Raw genomic sequence first — 16,388 nt, forward strand, 5'->3', positions numbered from 1 at the left:
CCGAATAGAGCAAGAAGACTTGAGCGTGCGATGACATGGAACACATCGAAGAAGGTGAAAATGCCGAGAGACGAGAAACGAGACACAAGCATTCAGCGACAATGTCAATCAAAATCACGACACAATTTTGGTTCCAACACGCCAAATCACGACAATCTCCCATTGGACGACGGAGTCTTGCGCTTGCGTCTTTGGTGCTGCATCAATGATCCCGTCCATCTCATTGTTGTTGCTGTTGCTGATACTGCTGCCAAGCCTTGATGTACGCGTCGTATCCCCCATAAGGTGCATATGGGTCGTCAGTTGCCGGAGCAGCAGCAGCGACATTACTGCCGTAGGCTGCCGAGTTATAAGACTGTGTATAGTCGGCTGGACGCTGGCTGGCAGCTGCGTAGGCATTAGCGCCCGAGCCAGCCCCCGCGTTACCACGCGTGTTTCGGTCTGTGGCGGCCATGACCTTCTCGTTAATCAAATGTTTTGCGTGTGCAATGGTCGGATCTGTGCCAGTCAAAGTGATATCTCTGAAGTCTCCGTCGCTAGATGTCGCCACTTTGATGGAGCAGGTGGTGGTCGCTTGCATGTCCCTGACGGTCTCGCCTCCCTTTCCGATAATCATACCCACGGCGTCATTTGGTACTCGAAGGACTTCTTGTCTACTCCCAGCACCAAGGGATTCTGGAGCTGGTTTACGCGAGATTGGAATACCGGCTTCATCGTCTGCGACGATCTGGAGGATGAGTTGCTTGGCCTTGGCTGTCGCCTCTGGCTCACCAAGCAAGTTGATAGGCCGATGACCATTGACAGACTGGCTCTCTGGCACGATGTTGATCTTGGCGCGCGATTTGGCTTGCAGGTCCTTGATATTCTCTCCGCCGCGGCCGATGATGAGACCGACCGTTTTGTCAGGGACCAGCATTTGCACAAGTCGTTCGGGTGACGTTGCCTCTTCTGCTAGCAAGCGCGAGTTATCGTATTGACCACCTGACGGAGGCTTTGGTGGGCGGATCTGATGGCGTGCACCGGGCAGTGCGCCCTTGACGGCGATGTTTTCATCGACAATGTCATCAATCATGCGTCGCGCACTCAAAATCTGGTGCGGCGAGCCGATCAGAAAGGCCAGACGCTCTCCTGGTTTTGTAGCGCTTTCAGGCTGGAATTGTACTTTGCAGCCGCTCGTCTGCTCAACACGCTTGAGATTCTCGCCGCCTTTACCGATAATGAGACCAACATACCCTTGATCGACCATGAGATCCTCTGTCACCTTGGAGTCCTCCTCGTAGCCAACACCACCACCGCCGCCGCCACCACCTCGTCCACCGCGACGGGGCGGCGAGAGGGAACGGTCTCTGCTATAGTACGGCCTGTCCCTGTCACGCGGGTCCCTTCCGTTTCGAGGGCTTCTGGAGCGTGGATCATAATCATGCGGTGGTGGACGTGCATACGGATCGTCGTAACGAGCGTGATGGCTTGCATAGGGATCTCGCTCACGGTAACGGTCCGGCCCAGACTCGTAGGGCCGAGGAGGAGGAGGAGGATGAGAGTACGCGTCACCGTAGGGAGCGGGAGGTTGCCCGTAGCGCCCGGGGCCATGATCTGCATGTCTGGTATCGTAGCCTGGCATGGGCATGCTGCCCACTGAGGATGGCCTTAGCTGCGAGAGGTCGATCGAACCGGAGGAAGATGGTTGAGGAAGGCCAGATGGCAGTGGAAGTGGAGCATGAGATCCTCCTTGCAAGTGCTGTGGAGCAGGATGATAGGGATTGGGCTGTTGATGATGCTGTTGCTGCTGCGATTGTGGTGGCGGCGCTTGTCCTTGTTGGCCTGCTTTAAGATTTGCAGTGATAGAAGCTAGAAGAGCTGCCACCTGGTTTGGATCTCCTGCAGACATGGCCTCTTACTCTACGAAGACCTGGATCCCAAGTTGATGGGTGGTGTAGTAGTCGGTGGATTGCCGGCGAGAAAAAAGAGAAAGCGACAAGACGAGCGACAGAGACCAGTGCAACAGCCAGACTGCCAGTGCCTGCCAGCATCTTCTCAGCATGTTGCGGATACCAGGCCGCAGCACGCTGGCTCCCCTTCTGTCTCGCACATTCTCAGCGAGCGTCTGTGCGAGAAATGCGGCAGCAGCATCACCCACAGCAATGCTGGACGCTCTTCCGTCCACAGATGCTTACGACATTGACGACATTCTAGATAGCTTCGACAGCGCAGAAGCAGGCAGGTTGGAAAGTGCAGGAGATTTTGCAGCTGCCCAAGATGCATCCGTCTACTCTGCTGCTCAGCTTAAAATGCGCCGTGCACGCATGAACAAGCTCTATGCAGGCTTCGGCTCAGAAGTATCGAGCGCATACTCCCCAAGACAGCAGTTATACAACCCGCCAGCGATAGGGACGTGACCATTCCATCGCTCCTAGCAGCTCAGGCACACATGGGCCACTCTACCTCTTTGTGGAATCCGCTCACACAACCGTTCATTTTTGGTGTGAGAGAAGGCATTCACATCTTCAACCTGGATCTCACCCTCTCACATCTCCGTAGAGCAGCGGCTGTTGTACGTGGCGTTGCTCAGGCTGATGGCAATATCCTATTCGTTGGAACACGACCTGGTCAAAAACGCAGCGTCATTCAAGCCGCTGAGCGTGCGCAGGCATATCACATTTTTAGTCGCTGGATTCCCGGTACCATCACGAACGGGAAGCAAGTAGTTGGACACGGTGTGGTGAAGGGCACTGTCACGCGTCACGTCAAGAACAAGTTTCCCGGCAAGAACCCGGACTTGGCCCCTGATGCAGTTGTGCCGGACCTGGTGGTGGTGCTCAATCCACTGGAGAATCGTGTACTGCTCAAGGAGTGTGCAAAGGGACGAGTGCCTACAGTTGGCATAATTGACTCTGACTGCGACCCACGCTGGGTGACGTACAGCATCCCTGCCAACGACGACAGCCTGCGGTGCACCTCGCTTATTGCCGGCGTGCTCTCGCGGGCCGCTGCAGATGGAAGGCAGCAGATGAATATGCCGGACTGGGTTCAGGAAGAGGCACAGATCGCGGCCTGAATATTGCATGGAGAAGGTCAGAGGCTGTATGATGTGCCTTGCAACATATTCAAGCAGAGTGGTAGTAGCATAAGCATAGATCTATAGTAAGCATGCTGGATCGATCACTGCATATCCCCTCTCTGCCCCGATGAGAGCAGTTGAGCAGTTGAGCATGGACGTCTTCCTCGCCAATTTCTGTCTGATGCCGCAACAAGCAAAATCGACCAACACACACACACAACGCGCTGACCCCCCCCCCCCCCCCAATTGCATAACCCCCCCATACACACCCAGACAGACACGTCCTGCACTGCTCTGCCTGGGGACTAAGCCCTTCTTTCTTGGTGCGCGTGCTGTAAGAGGGCGCCGCAACTGCATCTTACGCGACAGACAGGCATCTCCCTGTACCGCTCGCAGACTCTTTGCATACCTTCTCTTGGCTTCATCAGGGTCGGCAGCCCCATCTACGCTGCTTCGACAAGTGCGCCTTCCTTTGAAATAGCTCTCAGTGAGTGTACAGCTCAGCAGTCTCAGCGTCAGTGCGACCTTCGTCAACATAGCAACATCATGAACAGGCGCAATTCACTACAAAGCTATGCGTCGAGTGAGAAGACAAACAAGCGCCAAAGTATAACGGCCATGGTATGCTGCAATATTGATCCTACATGCGCGTATGCTGACAGTGTGTAGTACTCTGTTGTTGCAGCACAAGAGGACCAGGACGTGGAAGATGAGCTGTCGCGAGGTACATCTTCCGAATTACTCTTCATATTGAAAGCTGACATATACAAGCGCAAAAGAAGCTGCGTAAGCTCAAAGCCAACATCTCATCCCAGTCCAAGAAGAACTTTGTTCTTGAGCGCGACGTTCGCTACTTGGATTCACGCATCGCGCTTCTGATTCAGAACCGAATGGCCTTGGATGAGGTTCGTCGTTCCTCCAACCCAGACTTGACTGACCAGCAGCAAAATGAGATTGTTTCGCAGCTTGAAGAATCAACAGACGTACAACTTGGATCGTTCCCCGATGACAGGAAACTACAAGTATGTTCGCTCCCGCATTATGAACGCAGCTGACAGCAGCAATACGGCAACCTGTTCTGTCTGCTACAGTCAGAGCCTAGGCATATTGCAAATTTGACAAGGCTTGTATCACTAGGCGAAATTGATCAGCTACTCCAGACTGTCATGTTTACAATTTACGGTAATCAGTACGAGTCTCGCGAAGAGAATCTCCTCTTGACCATGTTTCAAACAGTTCTCTCCGCTCAATTCGAAAGCTCATCAGAGTACACCAATCTGCTCAGGGCAAACACACCCGTTTCGAGAATGATGACCACTTACACTCGGCGGGGACCCGGTCAGCAATATCTCAAATCTGTCCTCTCAGAGCGCATCAACTCTCTGATAGAGCATCGGAATCTCAACTTGGAGATCAATCCACTCAAAGTGTACGAGCAGATGATTGAGCAGGTCACCGCAGAAACTGGCAGCGAACCTGATGCGCTACCTCGCGTCGTTGCACCAGAGCAAATCACGACCAACAAGGATGTCATTGCCATCATGACACCACGCTATCTCATGCTGATCGAAATCGCTAACACAATGCTCACAACCATCATTGACAATTTGAGCAACATCCCCTACGGAATCCGCTGGATTTGCAAGCAGATCAAGCAGTTGACACGGCGCAAGTTCCCTGAGGCGAGTGAACAAATCATTTCGTCATTGATTGGCGCGTTCTTCTTTTTGCGCTTCATCAATCCTGCGATAGTTACGCCTTCGGGTTACATGCTCGTCGATTCTCCTCCTGGCGATAACCCACGGCGGACGCTTACGCTGATTGCAAAGCTACTACAGAATGTCGTCAATCAGCCAACGCACAACAAGGAGCCGTACATCACGCCCCTGCAGCCTTTTGTCGACGACAATGCGCAGCGCGTCATCAAATTTCTGAATGATGTCTGTGAGGTGCCAGACTTTTATGAGACACTTGAGATGGATCAATATATCGCCCTGTCAAAGAAGGATCTCTCACTGGATATCACCCTCAATGAGGTCTACAGCATGCATTTCCTGCTTGAGAAGCACATCGACCATCTTGCTCCAGACAAGGCCAACCATTTGCGAATTCTGATCAAGGAAGTGGGTGGCGCACCTCCTCAAGTTTTGCGTTCGGAAAATAGGTCCATCATCTTGCCACTATTCAGTCGCTGGGAGACGCCAATAGCAGACATCACCCACTCACTCGACATCACTCAGCATGATCTCCTCTTCATGGAAACCAAATCCACCTTTGTACAAATACTGCGGTCGCTTCCAGAGGATTCTCCAGCGTCAAAAGGCCCTCTCAACCTGGCAGTCGTCGCGGATACAGCTGCCCAGACAAGGGATGGCGCTGTTGTGCGTCGTGGAATTCGAGCTTTGGATATGCTGCGTGACTTAGCAGATGCAGGGCTGGTAGATCCCAATGATCGTTACAACCCATTGACTGGCGAAGTTGAAGAAGAGATTGCGCACCTGGGCTCAATTCGAGAAAAGGTTGTAACGGAAATGACATCGTTGCAAGCAGTCTACAAAACCATATGCGATCACAACGACTACCTCAAAAATCAATTGGACACATATAGAGCCTATCTGCTCAACGTTCGGGAGCAAGCTGGTGGTTCTAAGGGCTCTGAGGCTCTCACGCGCGGCATTGGAGTTGTTGCTGTGAGTGGCAAGCAGAAGAAGCAAGCGAAAACGGTGATTGGTCCGTTCAAGTACTCGCATGGCCACCTGGAAAGGGACGGCGTTATTGCTTCTTCAAACATCCCGGCAAATCGTCGGTCAAACATCTACTTCAACATCAGTTCACCCAACCCGGGCACCTTTGTCATTTCCCTGCATTACAAGGGACGCAACCGTGGGCTGCTCGAGCTGGATCTCAAGCTGGATGATCTTTTGGAAATGCAGCAGAACAATGTTCAGCTACTTGATCTCGAATACGTACATTTCAATGTTGCTCGGATACTTGGAATGCTAAATGCCAAGCCTTTCCAGCGCTGATGGCTGATGAACAACGATTTGGTCTGCTTGCCGCAGCGTTCTTTTGCAATTGCCAAAAGCTTGTAAATTCCTTTACTTAGCACGAGCTTTGTAGACTAAGTTTTGCGCTTTTGGATCATGTGGCAACTACATAAACTTATGCATGTGTACTTGATTCAATCTGTGCTTTTTGCCTCGGTCGCATTTGAAAACTTCAGTTGCTCCTGGGCACCTTGACCACTACATTTTGGACTAGCTGTGCTGTGAAATGAATCAAACCTTGCAGGCTGTAGTCGCTACTGCAATTCTAAGTTTACTGACAGGCTACATTGCTGGTAAAGTGTCTGCTTTGTCCCAGACCGTGGTCGCTGTTGAACCTGAAACGGAGTCTGACTATGAGGACGATGACACCGAAGACCTTGCCACGTCTCGCTTAGAACCGACAAGCACTGCAGAGAAGTCTGATATCTTCAAAAGCTTTGCATCTGAGGAGCATAAGCTTACACTCATTGTCCGCACTGGTAGGCCCGATGTAGACGTGTCTTCTCATGCAGCTGACACAAATAGACCTGAAGATGACGAAGGGAAAAATGGCTGCCCAAGCTGGACATGCGACTTTGGCTTGCTATAAACGCGCAGAGAAGATCATGCCCCAGGTTCGGCGTATTCCTTACTGCTACTTGGCTAATGCTAGACGGTACGGCGCTGGGAGAAGTCTGGCCAAGCCAAAATTGCACTCAGGGTTGAATCTGAGGAACAATTAGAGGTCATGCAAGCGACTGCAATGAGCCTTGGACTTGTCGCAGAAATCATCCACGACGCTGGGCGAACTCAGTAAGCTATCTCTGCTCGTTGCCGAATAAACTGACGCCATAGGATCGCAGCAGGTTCCAGTACAGTGCTGGGAATCGGACCAGGTCCAAAGTCTCTGATTGACCAGGTGAGTGGGTCCTTATCCCTGTTGTAATCAAGCTCGTCTCTTTGCATTATAAATATCCTTGGCATCATTGTGTTTCCCCAGTGCTCGCAACTCCTCCGGAGGCGGAACAACGGCAGCTGCTGCTGCTTTCCGTTTCGTCGCATTGCTCGTTGCTGACTTTGCTTGCTTCTGTTGCTTAGCCTGATATGCTTCAAGGTCGAGCGATGCAACCACATCCACCAGAGCTTTGGCGTGAAACTGACGAGAAGAATCCATTGCGGAACTGGGTGGCAAGCGAGTGAGCAAGTCGAGTACTGCTGGAGGCACTGGGGCCGGTGGGGGACGTACTGCCGCATGTATACCGTCCCCGTGCAGCATCGACATACCGGCAAAAGGAGGCAGGGAAAGGGGCGGCGGTGGTGGTGGAAAAGGGCCTGTTGCGGCAGGCAATCTTGTCAGACCAAGATCTCGAGAAGCAATTGGATCACAATCTGAGAACGTAAAGCGCTTGCCAAATCTTGTGAGCACATTGGCGGATGGATCAATCTCACTCATACGCGTGGCCATCTTTTGTGCCGTGATCAAGTCGCCATACATGCTCTCATACTCATAGAAGCGTTCGAATAACTTGACAGCTTTATGTCCTTCAAGCTTGGCTGTAGTCTGCTCAAATAGCGCTCTTGCATTCGTATCATCCTTGATGGCAATCAGAAAGTTGAGATACTCAAGGACAAAGTCCGGGTTCTCACTGTGATGCTTCAAGCCGCGTCCAAAGATTTTGACTGCGACGTTTGAGTCCTTCGAACAGTGGTGTTCCATGAGCGCAGATGCCACATATATGTGCCATGTATGCTTGGATTCTTTGATGGCTCTCGCGAATATAGCCCGAGCGGCCTTGATGCCTTCTAGCCTGCGCATTGCGCGCATGTACATGATGTAAGCTGTTGTGCCCTCCTCAGCATACCTTTTGAGTCTCGATCTCAGCTCCTCAACGTTTGCGAGTGCCGCCATATCCTGGCCTGGCTCTTCGTCCTCGTCTGAATCATCGTCATCTTCAGCGCCAATTTTGAGTTTCTTTTCTGCTCCAGCGCTTTGTGCTGCTTCATCTATTTGACTTTCTAGCTCAGACATGGCTTCCTTGTTACTGGAAATCAACTTGTCGAAAGTTCCTTTCACAACATCGCCGTGTTTCGCGAGCTCTTCTGCCTCTGCGTAAGCAAAGCCCAAGAGCCAGCTCGTTGGATTCGCCTCAAGACCTTCTTGGTAGAGTGCCAGGTCATTCTCCCCAATGCTAGCAGCATAGAATGCTGCATCAAACCACATCTCGGGGAAGAAGCGACAAAATTGGAGACACTGCTTGTAAGCATACTTGACGCGCGATTGCAGTTGTTTAGGATCATCAAGCTCCAACGGGTCTTGCTTCTCCCAACCGATCCAGCGCCGCCAGGAAGTCACATAACTGTTCTCGGCTGCATTCCTGGTGGGCAAAGCAGGAAAGGTTGCCTGGCGGAGCGGTTCCGTCATCTGAAGGAGTTCGCGAGCACATGCGCGGGCAGTCATGTAGGCGGGACTGCGTTCGCTCAAGAACTTGCGCGCCTTGCTGTTAGCCCTCATCTTAAATGCTGGAGAGCCTCACCGTTGCCTTGCTGACGGTATTTTCAAACGAATCATACTCGCGCCACAGCTGCTCGACACTATTGAGCGGAATCACGACGGCGCGTTGGTAAGTGCGTCTCAATTGGTCAGTCTGCTGCTGTTCTTCCCAGGCATTGTGAGACGGAGCTGACCTGATGAATTGGATGTAGTCCAGCCAGAGAGATCCTGCTTTGACATCAAAACCGACATGAGAGAGCACAAATTCATATGCTTGGGCAACAGTAGCGCGAGCTTGGGCTCCACCAGTGGATAAATCATTCATACGCTTAATGTATGCTAGATAGTAGCTCCATAGCTCTACATTGAGCACACTCTGTAGACACTTTGTGAAGATTTGCTCCACGCGCTGAAACTCGCTTGCCGAAGCTTCCAAGTCGGCATACTCGATCCAGACACTGGCCTAGGAATCAGCGAGAAAATCAGTGATGAGACGAACGTACGCATGCGGGCAGTAATCTTAGAAGCTTCTCATACGCCTCTCGCGCTTCGTCGAGCTTGGCTTTATCGCGTTGAAAGCGAGCAAGCGAGAGGTATGCCTCAAAATCGTACTTGTTCTCCTCGATTCTGTCCTCCAAGATCCCTGCTGTATCAGCCTCGAGCCTGTCGCCTTTGCGCGCTGGGCTGGCTGACATGGGCCCCACGGATCGGGCAGGCTACAGGGTCAGGATGTGGTCACGGTCTCACTCTGAATTTTGTATTGGCGCCGAATTTCACGAAGGGAACAGGCTGGAGCTAGAGGTAAAGGCACAAAGGCAAATATGACTACAGCCCTCTAATCTGTGACGTGGATGACTCCAGGCTTGACTTTGCCGTCGTTCGGGTTGACAGGCAGATCATAGTATGTGTTTGAGCGGTACATCTTGAGCCATTGCATCGTCTGTGCATCGAGCTGTTGCTCCTGGATGCCGAGATCGCTATAGCCCTTGGCACCCGGAGTCAGCTTCTCGTTGATGAACTGTCTCTCCACCTGGTCAGCCGACAGGACATTCCACCAAAGCGCCTTGTCGAGCACCTTGGATGCTGTTTGAAGCACGACTTTTGGCACGTTGTAGTGACGGGGCTTCTTCAGTGTGATTTCAGAGATCTTCTCAGTGATCTCAGCAACGGTCATGGGCGCTTTCTGGTGCAACTCATAGAGCTGTCCGGCCGTAGAGTCGTCGTGCATCATGTGCTCCAATGCACGCGCTACATCGCGGACAAAGGTTGGATAGACGATTTCTTGCATGTGGTTTCCTGTAAGCAAGGTCTTGGCAGTTGCAAGATAGTTCAAGAAGCGATCCTCCAAGCCGTAGATGACGGACGGCCGTACGATGGTTGTTTCTGGGTAGATATCACGAGCCACCTTTTCTGCGAGTGCTTTGGTGCGAAGGAAGCCAGAGGAGGACTTGGCATCAGCTCCCACTGCAGAGAGTTGGACGAAGCGGTCTACGTTGTACTTGGCACAAGCTTCTGCAATACGCTCGGTACCTTGTCCGTGCAATTGCTCGAATGTCCAGTTCTTGGTCTCCCAATCGCGGCCGATGAGGTTGTAGACTACGTCGGAGTGCTTGACGCTGTCTTCAACACTCTTGCGGTTGCGCAAGTCAAATTCCATCATGACCACCTGGCCGAGGTCGCCATTCACCTTAAGATGCCGCTTGGAGAAGTCGTCGCGGAAGGGCACAACGACGGTCGTGCCTTGTTTTGCAAGTTGTGCGACGAGATAGCGGCCGAGAAAGCCTGTTGCACCGAACACGGTGGCGGTGTGTCCATTGCTGGAGGACCTGCCTCCGGGGCCATGCCGCATGATGGTCTTGCCAGTCCGGGAGATCCTGGATTGGGTGGTCAGCATGGTGATTTCTTCTTAGAATCCTTACATGATATCTGCTACGCCTCTTGCCTGCCTCGGGAGGCGCACTGTGAGCTGGGCCCCTCTGCGGATCATGGCTGGAGCTGTTCTTGGTGTTGTAGTCTGCTGAGTCGCCGGTTTGCTTCTTGTCGCTCTTTCTCAATGCCGGAAGACGCGTACACCACGACCACTACTTCTGCTTCTGCTTCTACCTCTATTTCTACTTCTATAGCGGAGAGAAGAGGACCAGGAAGAAGGAGAAGGCTGCACAGAATAGAGCTTTGAGCAGTCATGGATCCAGACATACAGCATGCTCTCCAAGAACTCGCAGAGAATTCTGGCGAAGAGCTGCAGGTCTACTACATACAGTTTGAGGAGTTATACGAGCGTAAGCTATGGAAGCAGCTTGCCGACTTGGTACAAGAGTTCTATAATCACGACGAGTCCCACCACATGCGTCTGAAGCTCTACCGGAACTTCGTTCTCCACTTCGCAAAGCACATCAACCAGCTCAAGCTTGTCTCCTTTGGTATTGCTGCAGCAGCAGAGCTAGAGGACCGCAAGGAGGCTCTTCAATTCATGGAAGAACTTGCCAGTCAAATCAAGCGGCCTGATCACAATGACGCGTACGTCTATGCGACCATCGAGGCAGCTCGATTGCAGCTCGCTCTCGGCGACATCGAAGGTGCAAAGAAGGCGACGGAAGAGGCAGGCGGCGTGATTGACTCATTCGACTCGGTTGACCCGCTGATCCACGCAGCCTACTACCGAGTGAGCGCAGATTACCACAAGGCCAAGGCGGAGTACACCCCTTACTACCGACAGGCACTCCTCTACCTTGCCTGCGTCAAGATGGACGACCTGCCAAAAGCAGAGGCACAAGAACGTGCATTCGATTTGAGCATTGCAGCGCTCCTAGGCACAGACATTTACAACTTTGGCGAACTTTTGCTGCATCCAGTCCTCCAGACATTAGCAGGCACAGAGCATGCCTGGCTACGCGACTTTCTCGCTGCTTTGAATGCTGGTGATTTGAGCAGCTTTGAACAGTTGCTTCCAAAAGTCGCCAAGCTTCCCCTTCTACAACAGTCTTTGCCCTTCCTACGACAAAAGATTTGCCTTATGACATTGATCGAGGCAGTCTTCAAGCGGCCAACGCATGACCGTGTACTGACGTTTGCCACAATCGCTTCAGAAACGAGATTGCCGGTATATGAGGTGGAACATCTGCTCATGAAGGCGCTCGCACTCAAGCTGATTCAGGGATCCATTGATCAAGTCGATAGCACTGTTTCCATCAGCTGGGTACAGCCTCGCGTCTTGGATCTGCGGCAGATTGGTGACATGAAGGACAGGCTGCAGAGTTGGAGCACACATGTGCAGAAGTTGGAATCCTCAATGCAGAACGAGACGCGCTCCTTCATCGAGGCAGCCTGATGATGTTCCATGTTTATCTACGTAGCTCTGAGACTAGGAAGACTGACTCCGAAGACTCGAGACCGTCGTCGAGGTGCAATCGCCAATCTAATCGCAAAATTCATCGCCCGCAACCTGCCACGATCCCTCTAAACACACCCTTGCCCAAGGCCTCCTCATCATGCATCCTTGTCGATATGCCTCACGGGCGGCTCGCTGTCTCACAAGGCCAGCTCGACGCTATGCCGGCTCTGCCCGCATCAACCTGCCACAAGAGGATCTAGCGGAGATACAGCGAGATTCATCAGTCACACACCCAGACCCAGCGTCAGACTCCCCAACAGCGAGGCTGATTGAGCAGAATGCGCCATACATGCTCACGACGTATGCGCGAAACCCAATCGCGTTGGTGTCCGGTCAAGGCTGCATTGTGCGCGACTTGGAGGGGACAGAGTATATTGATTTCAACGCTGGTATTGCCGTCTCGGCGCTCGGTCATGGTGACCTGGAGATTGCCAATGTGATGCACGACCAAGCGCGACAGCTCATTCACTCATCCAACCTTTTCTACTCGCCCTGGTCATGGCAGCTTGCCAAGTTGCTTGTAGAAACAACCAAAGCGTCTGGTGGTATGCAAGACGCTCAAAAGGTCTTCTTCTGCAACTCTGGCACAGAAGCGAACGAGGCTGCCATCAAGTTTGCAAGGAAGCATGGAAAGGCTGTGGCCAAGGGAGGCGCTGACAAGCACAAGATTATGACTTTCACCAACGCCTTTCATGGTCGAACAATGGGTGCCTTGTCTGCTACGGCAAATGAGAAATATCAGGCGCCCTTCCGGCCTATGGTCCCGGGCTTCGAGTATGCGCCGTACAATGATCTCCGAGCCCTTGATATGCTCGACGACAGCTTTTGTGGTGTCCTGATCGAACCTGTGCAAGGTGAAGGTGGTGTCTTTGCAGCAGATGAGTCCTTCATGAAGGCCTTGCGTGAGAAGTGCGATGCCGTTGGCGCGCTGCTCATGTTTGACGAAATTCAATGTGGTCTGGGTCGTTCAGGCCGTGTTTGGGCGCATAGCTGGTATGAAGACAAGTCCGTCTCGCCCGACGTCTTGACCATGGCGAAACCGCTTGCTAATGGTGTACCCATTGGTGCAACAATGCTTACACAAAGAGTAGCAGATGCCATTGCGATTGGTGACCATGGAACCACCTTTGGCGGTAATCCACTCGCGTGTCGAGTGGCTCATCATGTCCTCGAGCGGCTCTCGCACCCATCACTTCTGGCCAATGTGCAGCAACAATCTGCCCGCATTTTAGAGGCTCTTGGAGAAATGTCAACCAAGTATGGCTCGCGCGTTGTCGAGGTTCGTGGCCGTGGCTTGCTGCTTGGCCTGCAACTGGATGCGGATCCTACACCTGTCGTCAAGTTTGCTCGAGAACGAGGCTTGCTCGTCATCACGGCAGGCAATAATACAATCAGAATGGTGCCGCCACTCATTATCGATAGCAAAACAGTGGATGCCGCCATGAAGATTCTGGATGAGGCGATTGGCCTGTTCTGCAAGACTGTACCTCCGCATGCAGCCGACTTGAGTAGAGGTCGACCCAAGGAGGCGACGGGATAAGGTACAAAATAGAAGCGCTCAGGGAATTGCAAAACAGAGATAGATTAACCCTAAAGAGTTGCGCTACCCTCCCTATCAAAAGTATAGAGATCTACGTATGTAAACCCAGAAAGTGCTTTTCTAGTTCTTCTTGGCTTTGGCCGCCATGAGTGCAAGTGCCGAACCAGCGCGGAACCAACCAATCTGTCCCTCGTTGAAAGTGTGCTTGAGCTCAGTGGTCCATGACTCGCCCTTGCCCTCTGGTGTGACACGCAAAGTCAAGTTCTTGGCAGGTGCAAAGCTCTCGAGACCTTCGATCGACACGGTGTCACGAGGGGAAATCTTGTCATATGCTGCAGGGTCAACAAAGTTGAGTGGCAAGAGACCTTGCTTCTTCAAGTTGGTCTCGTGGATACGAGCAAATGACTTTGTGATGATTGCGAAACCACCGAGGTAACGGGGCTCAATAGCGGCGTGTTCACGTGAAGATCCCTCACCGACATTCTCCTCACCAATCACCACCCAAGGCCTGCCGGCCTCACGGTGCGCCAAGGCAACAGTGGGGACTTTGTCAAAGCTCTTGCTGTATGGGTTGTAGATGCTGTTGGCCTCACCATTCTCAGCATTGATGGCACCGATCATGTAATTTTGCGAGATGTTTTGGATGTGACCACGGTACTTGAGCCAAGGACCAGCGGCTGAGATGTGGTCGGTGGTGCACTTACCCTTCACCTTCATGAGGATAGGCATGTTCTTGGCCGAGTCGGCCGTCCATGGCTTGAAGGGAGCAAGGAGCTGCAATCGGTCGGAGGTAGGGGAGACAACGACGTTGACGTTTGAGCGGTCCTTGGGAGGTGCCTGGTAGGTGTCCATGCCGGGGTCGAAGCCGTTTGAAGGGAGACCCTCACCGGAAGGCTCCTTGAGCTTGAACTCCTTGCCATCAGCACCCTTGAGGGTGTCGGTCAATGGGTTGAAGGTGAGTGAACCGCCGAAAGCCATAGCTGTGACGAGATCGGGGGAAGCGACAAAGGAGTGTGTCTTGGCGTTACCGTCGTTACGTCCAGTGAAGTTACGGTTGTAAGATGAGATGATGGAGTTGGCCTCGCCCTTGGGGACGTCTGTTCGCTTCCATTGACCAATGCAAGGTCCGCAGGCATTGGCAAGAACCATGCCGCCAGCTTCCTCGAATGTGGCGAGTTGTCCATCACGCTCAATGGTAGCGCGAATCTGCTCGGAACCAGGAGTGACGGTGTAAAGAGACTTGAACTTGAGTCCGTGCTCAGCAGCATCACGCACAATAGAGGCGGAACGGTTCATGTCCTCGTATGAGGAGTTGGTGCACGAACCAATGAGTCCGACCTTGAGGTCCAAGGGCCAGTTGTTGTCCTTGGCAGTCTGAGCGAACTTGGAGATGGGTGTAGCGAGATCGGGGGTGAAGGGTCCGTTGATGTGAGGCTCGAGCTCAGAAAGGTTGACCTCAATGACCTGGTCGTACTCGCAGCCTTCATCGGCCTTGAGGTAGTTTCCAAAGGCCTTTGCGTACTGAGCAATGTTCTTTCGCTTGGTGGCGGAAAGGTAGTCGGCCATGCGGTCGTTGAAGGGGAAGACGGACGTGGTGGCACCAATTTCAGCACCCATGTTGCAGATGGTTCCCATACCAGTGCAAGAAAGGGTGTCGACACCAGGACCAAAGTACTCAACAATGTATCCAGTACCTCCCTTGACAGTAAGAATACCAGCGACCTTGAGAATGATGTCCTTGGGTGCAGTCCAGCCAGAGAGCTTGCCGGTCAACTTGACACCGAGGACCTTGGGGCACTTGAGCTCCCATGGGATGTCAGCCATCACATCGACGGCATCAGCACCACCGACACCAATGGCAATCATACCGAGACCTCCGGCATTGGGTGTGTGGGAGTCAGTTCCGATCATGAGAGCACCTGGGAAGGCGTAGTTTTCGAGGACAATCTGGTGGATGATTCCGGATCCTGGCTTCCAGAAACCAATGTTGTACTTTCCTGAGGAAGAGGCAAGGAAGTCGTAAACCTCCTTGTTGATGTCGTTGGCATGAGCCAAATCCTTAGGTCCGCCTACCTGAGCCTCAATCAAGTGGTCGCAGTGGACGGTGGTAGGGACAGCGACCTCTGGGAGGCCTGCAGACATGAATTGGAGGATGGCCATCTGTGCGGTGGCATCCTGGCACGCGACACGGTCAGGACGCAGCTTGAGGTAGGAGACACCACGCTCAATGTCCTGGTTGTGCGCATCGTCGAGATGTCCGTAGACGAGCTTCTCGGAATAGGTGAGGGGCCTTCCGAGACGCTTCTTGACGATGTCTACGTTATCTTGGATACGCTTGTAGTTGATGAACTTGTTCTACAGGGAAGTGTGTGAGCATAGATCGTGGAAGGGAGGATTCGGAGTTTTGTGCCGAAGTGAATTTGGCGGAGGACAAATCCCGACACGCTCTCTGGGGGAGTCCTTACCTGTTCGTGGATGCTCATAGGCACCTTGGTAGCACCGATGTCTTCTGCTGCGGCTGCGAAAGACCTCTTGGACAGGCCACGGAGGCACTGCACAGACTGTGGGGGGTTAGCATGTGCATTGAATGAATGGGGCCGCCGTTGCCGGGAGAGAAATAGAATGAGATGGCCTGCTGGGAAAGCCACAGGCCGTTGTCTCATGGTTCTCCTGGGTGATGCTGGCCGTTGTAATAAGTGCTTACAAGCTGCTTTCCTCGGAACATGGCTGCCTGAGGATTGCTGTGTATGTGTATGTGTGTGTGAAGAGGGAAGAAGCCCGAGAGTGAATTTGGACAGAGAGTGAATGGACTGAGTCTGAGTGGAGAGGGGGACGCCAATGAACTTCGAAGCCAATCACGGCGGCAGCAATTATTTATTTCC

At 52.7% G+C, this 16,388-nt stretch overlaps 10 protein-coding genes across 10 annotated transcripts; 6 read left to right on the forward strand and 4 right to left on the reverse strand.

The window, feature by feature from the left end:
- Positions 1–214: 214 nt before the first annotated feature.
- Positions 215–2,158, reverse strand: BCR37DRAFT_118736 (uncharacterized protein). Its single transcript, XM_040865975.1, has one exon. It carries the CDS (start codon positions 1,886–1,888, stop codon positions 221–223), a length of 1,668 nt encoding a protein of 555 aa, XP_040723057.1. The 5' UTR covers positions 1,889–2,158; the 3' UTR covers positions 215–220.
- Positions 2,159–2,288: 130 nt separating this feature from the next.
- BCR37DRAFT_403478 (ribosomal protein S2, flavodoxin-like domain-containing protein) lies at positions 2,289–3,055 on the forward strand (the record flags this gene model as incomplete). The annotated part of the gene is made up of 2 exons (XM_040872007.1): positions 2,289–2,365; positions 2,389–3,055. The coding sequence occupies 2 exons, from the start codon at positions 2,289–2,291 to the stop codon at positions 3,053–3,055; spliced, it is 744 nt and encodes a 247-aa protein (XP_040723058.1).
- A 246-nt stretch (positions 3,056–3,301) lies between these two features.
- BCR37DRAFT_360988 (uncharacterized protein) lies at positions 3,302–3,782 on the forward strand (the record flags this gene model as incomplete). The annotated part of the gene is made up of 2 exons (XM_040868224.1): positions 3,302–3,679; positions 3,728–3,782. A coding segment is annotated over one exon (238 nt), but the record flags the coding sequence as incomplete, so codon positions are not given.
- BCR37DRAFT_370862 (Rho GTPase activation protein) lies at positions 3,302–6,084 on the forward strand (the record flags this gene model as incomplete). The annotated part of the gene is made up of 5 exons (XM_040868337.1): positions 3,302–3,679; positions 3,728–3,782; positions 3,830–3,963; positions 4,003–4,080; positions 4,117–6,084. The coding sequence occupies exons 1-5, from the start codon at positions 3,605–3,607 to the stop codon at positions 6,082–6,084; spliced, it is 2,310 nt and encodes a 769-aa protein (XP_040723060.1). The 5' UTR covers positions 3,302–3,604.
- Positions 6,085–6,460: 376 nt separating this feature from the next.
- Positions 6,461–7,030, forward strand: BCR37DRAFT_370866 (peptidyl-tRNA hydrolase; the record flags this gene model as incomplete). The annotated part of the gene is made up of 3 exons (XM_040868338.1): positions 6,461–6,719; positions 6,758–6,897; positions 6,940–7,030. Exons 1-3 carry the CDS (start codon positions 6,612–6,614, stop codon positions 7,028–7,030), a joined length of 339 nt encoding a protein of 112 aa, XP_040723061.1. The 5' UTR covers positions 6,461–6,611.
- BCR37DRAFT_119090 (uncharacterized protein) lies at positions 6,929–9,341 on the reverse strand. The gene is made up of 4 exons (XM_040865980.1): positions 9,079–9,341; positions 8,770–9,038; positions 8,619–8,715; positions 6,929–8,578 (listed from the first exon to the last, which is right to left on the reverse strand). Exons 1-4 carry the CDS (start codon positions 9,268–9,270, stop codon positions 7,031–7,033), a joined length of 2,106 nt encoding a protein of 701 aa, XP_040723062.1. The 5' UTR covers positions 9,271–9,341; the 3' UTR covers positions 6,929–7,030.
- Position 9,342: 1 nt separating this feature from the next.
- On the reverse strand, positions 9,343–10,616 carry BCR37DRAFT_119293 (uncharacterized protein). Its single transcript, XM_040865983.1, has 3 exons — positions 10,495–10,616; positions 10,068–10,449; positions 9,343–10,022 (listed from the first exon to the last, which is right to left on the reverse strand). The coding sequence occupies exons 1-3, from the start codon at positions 10,560–10,562 to the stop codon at positions 9,411–9,413; spliced, it is 1,062 nt and encodes a 353-aa protein (XP_040723063.1). The 5' UTR covers positions 10,563–10,616; the 3' UTR covers positions 9,343–9,410.
- On the forward strand, positions 10,608–11,983 carry BCR37DRAFT_118874 (uncharacterized protein). Its single transcript, XM_040865977.1, has one exon. The coding sequence runs from the start codon at positions 10,758–10,760 to the stop codon at positions 11,901–11,903; it is 1,146 nt and encodes a 381-aa protein (XP_040723064.1). The 5' UTR covers positions 10,608–10,757; the 3' UTR covers positions 11,904–11,983.
- On the forward strand, positions 11,984–13,566 carry BCR37DRAFT_118875 (mitochondrial putative acetylornithine aminotransferase). Its single transcript, XM_040865978.1, has one exon. The coding sequence runs from the start codon at positions 12,064–12,066 to the stop codon at positions 13,504–13,506; it is 1,443 nt and encodes a 480-aa protein (XP_040723065.1). The 5' UTR covers positions 11,984–12,063; the 3' UTR covers positions 13,507–13,566.
- Positions 13,526–16,332, reverse strand: BCR37DRAFT_382571 (aconitate hydratase). Its single transcript, XM_040869899.1, has 3 exons — positions 16,211–16,332; positions 15,972–16,067; positions 13,526–15,861 (listed from the first exon to the last, which is right to left on the reverse strand). Exons 1-3 carry the CDS (start codon positions 16,229–16,231, stop codon positions 13,627–13,629), a joined length of 2,352 nt encoding a protein of 783 aa, XP_040723066.1. The 5' UTR covers positions 16,232–16,332; the 3' UTR covers positions 13,526–13,626.
- Between the last annotated feature and the right edge of the window lie 56 nt (positions 16,333–16,388).

The sequence above is a fragment of the Protomyces lactucae-debilis genome (genome assembly GCF_002105105.1).
Source record: "Protomyces lactucae-debilis strain 12-1054 chromosome Unknown BCR37scaffold_19, whole genome shotgun sequence".
Lineage (NCBI taxonomy): Eukaryota > Fungi > Ascomycota > Taphrinomycetes > Taphrinales > Protomycetaceae > Protomyces > Protomyces lactucae-debilis.

Coding starts and splice junctions, on each gene's coding strand:
- BCR37DRAFT_118736 (XM_040865975.1), bottom strand. CDS start 1,888: ATGTCTGCAGGAGATCCAAACCAGGTGGCAGCTCTTCTAGCTTCTATC.
- BCR37DRAFT_119090 (XM_040865980.1), bottom strand. CDS start 9,270: ATGTCAGCCAGCCCAGCGCGCAAAGGCGACAGGCTCGAGGCTGATACA. Junction 9,039..9,078: donor TAAGATTACTGCCCGCATGC/GTACGTTCGTCT, acceptor GCTGATTCCTAG/GCCAGTGTCTGGATCGAGTA. Junction 8,716..8,769: donor GACTACATCCAATTCATCAG/GTCAGCTCCGTC, acceptor TGACCAATTGAG/ACGCACTTACCAACGCGCCG.
- BCR37DRAFT_119293 (XM_040865983.1), bottom strand. CDS start 10,562: ATGATCCGCAGAGGGGCCCAGCTCACAGTGCGCCTCCCGAGGCAGGCA. Junction 10,450..10,494: donor AGAGGCGTAGCAGATATCAT/GTAAGGATTCTA, acceptor CACCCAATCCAG/GATCTCCCGGACTGGCAAGA. Junction 10,023..10,067: donor AAGCTTGTGCCAAGTACAAC/GTAGACCGCTTC, acceptor GCTGATGCCAAG/TCCTCCTCTGGCTTCCTTCG.
- BCR37DRAFT_118874 (XM_040865977.1), top strand. CDS start 10,758: ATGGATCCAGACATACAGCATGCTCTCCAAGAACTCGCAGAGAATTCT.
- BCR37DRAFT_118875 (XM_040865978.1), top strand. CDS start 12,064: ATGCATCCTTGTCGATATGCCTCACGGGCGGCTCGCTGTCTCACAAGG.
- BCR37DRAFT_382571 (XM_040869899.1), bottom strand. CDS start 16,231: ATGTTCCGAGGAAAGCAGCTT. Junction 16,068..16,210: donor TGTTCCGAGGAAAGCAGCTT/GTAAGCACTTAT, acceptor AACCCCCCACAG/TCTGTGCAGTGCCTCCGTGG. Junction 15,862..15,971: donor CTATGAGCATCCACGAACAG/GTAAGGACTCCC, acceptor ACTTCCCTGTAG/AACAAGTTCATCAACTACAA.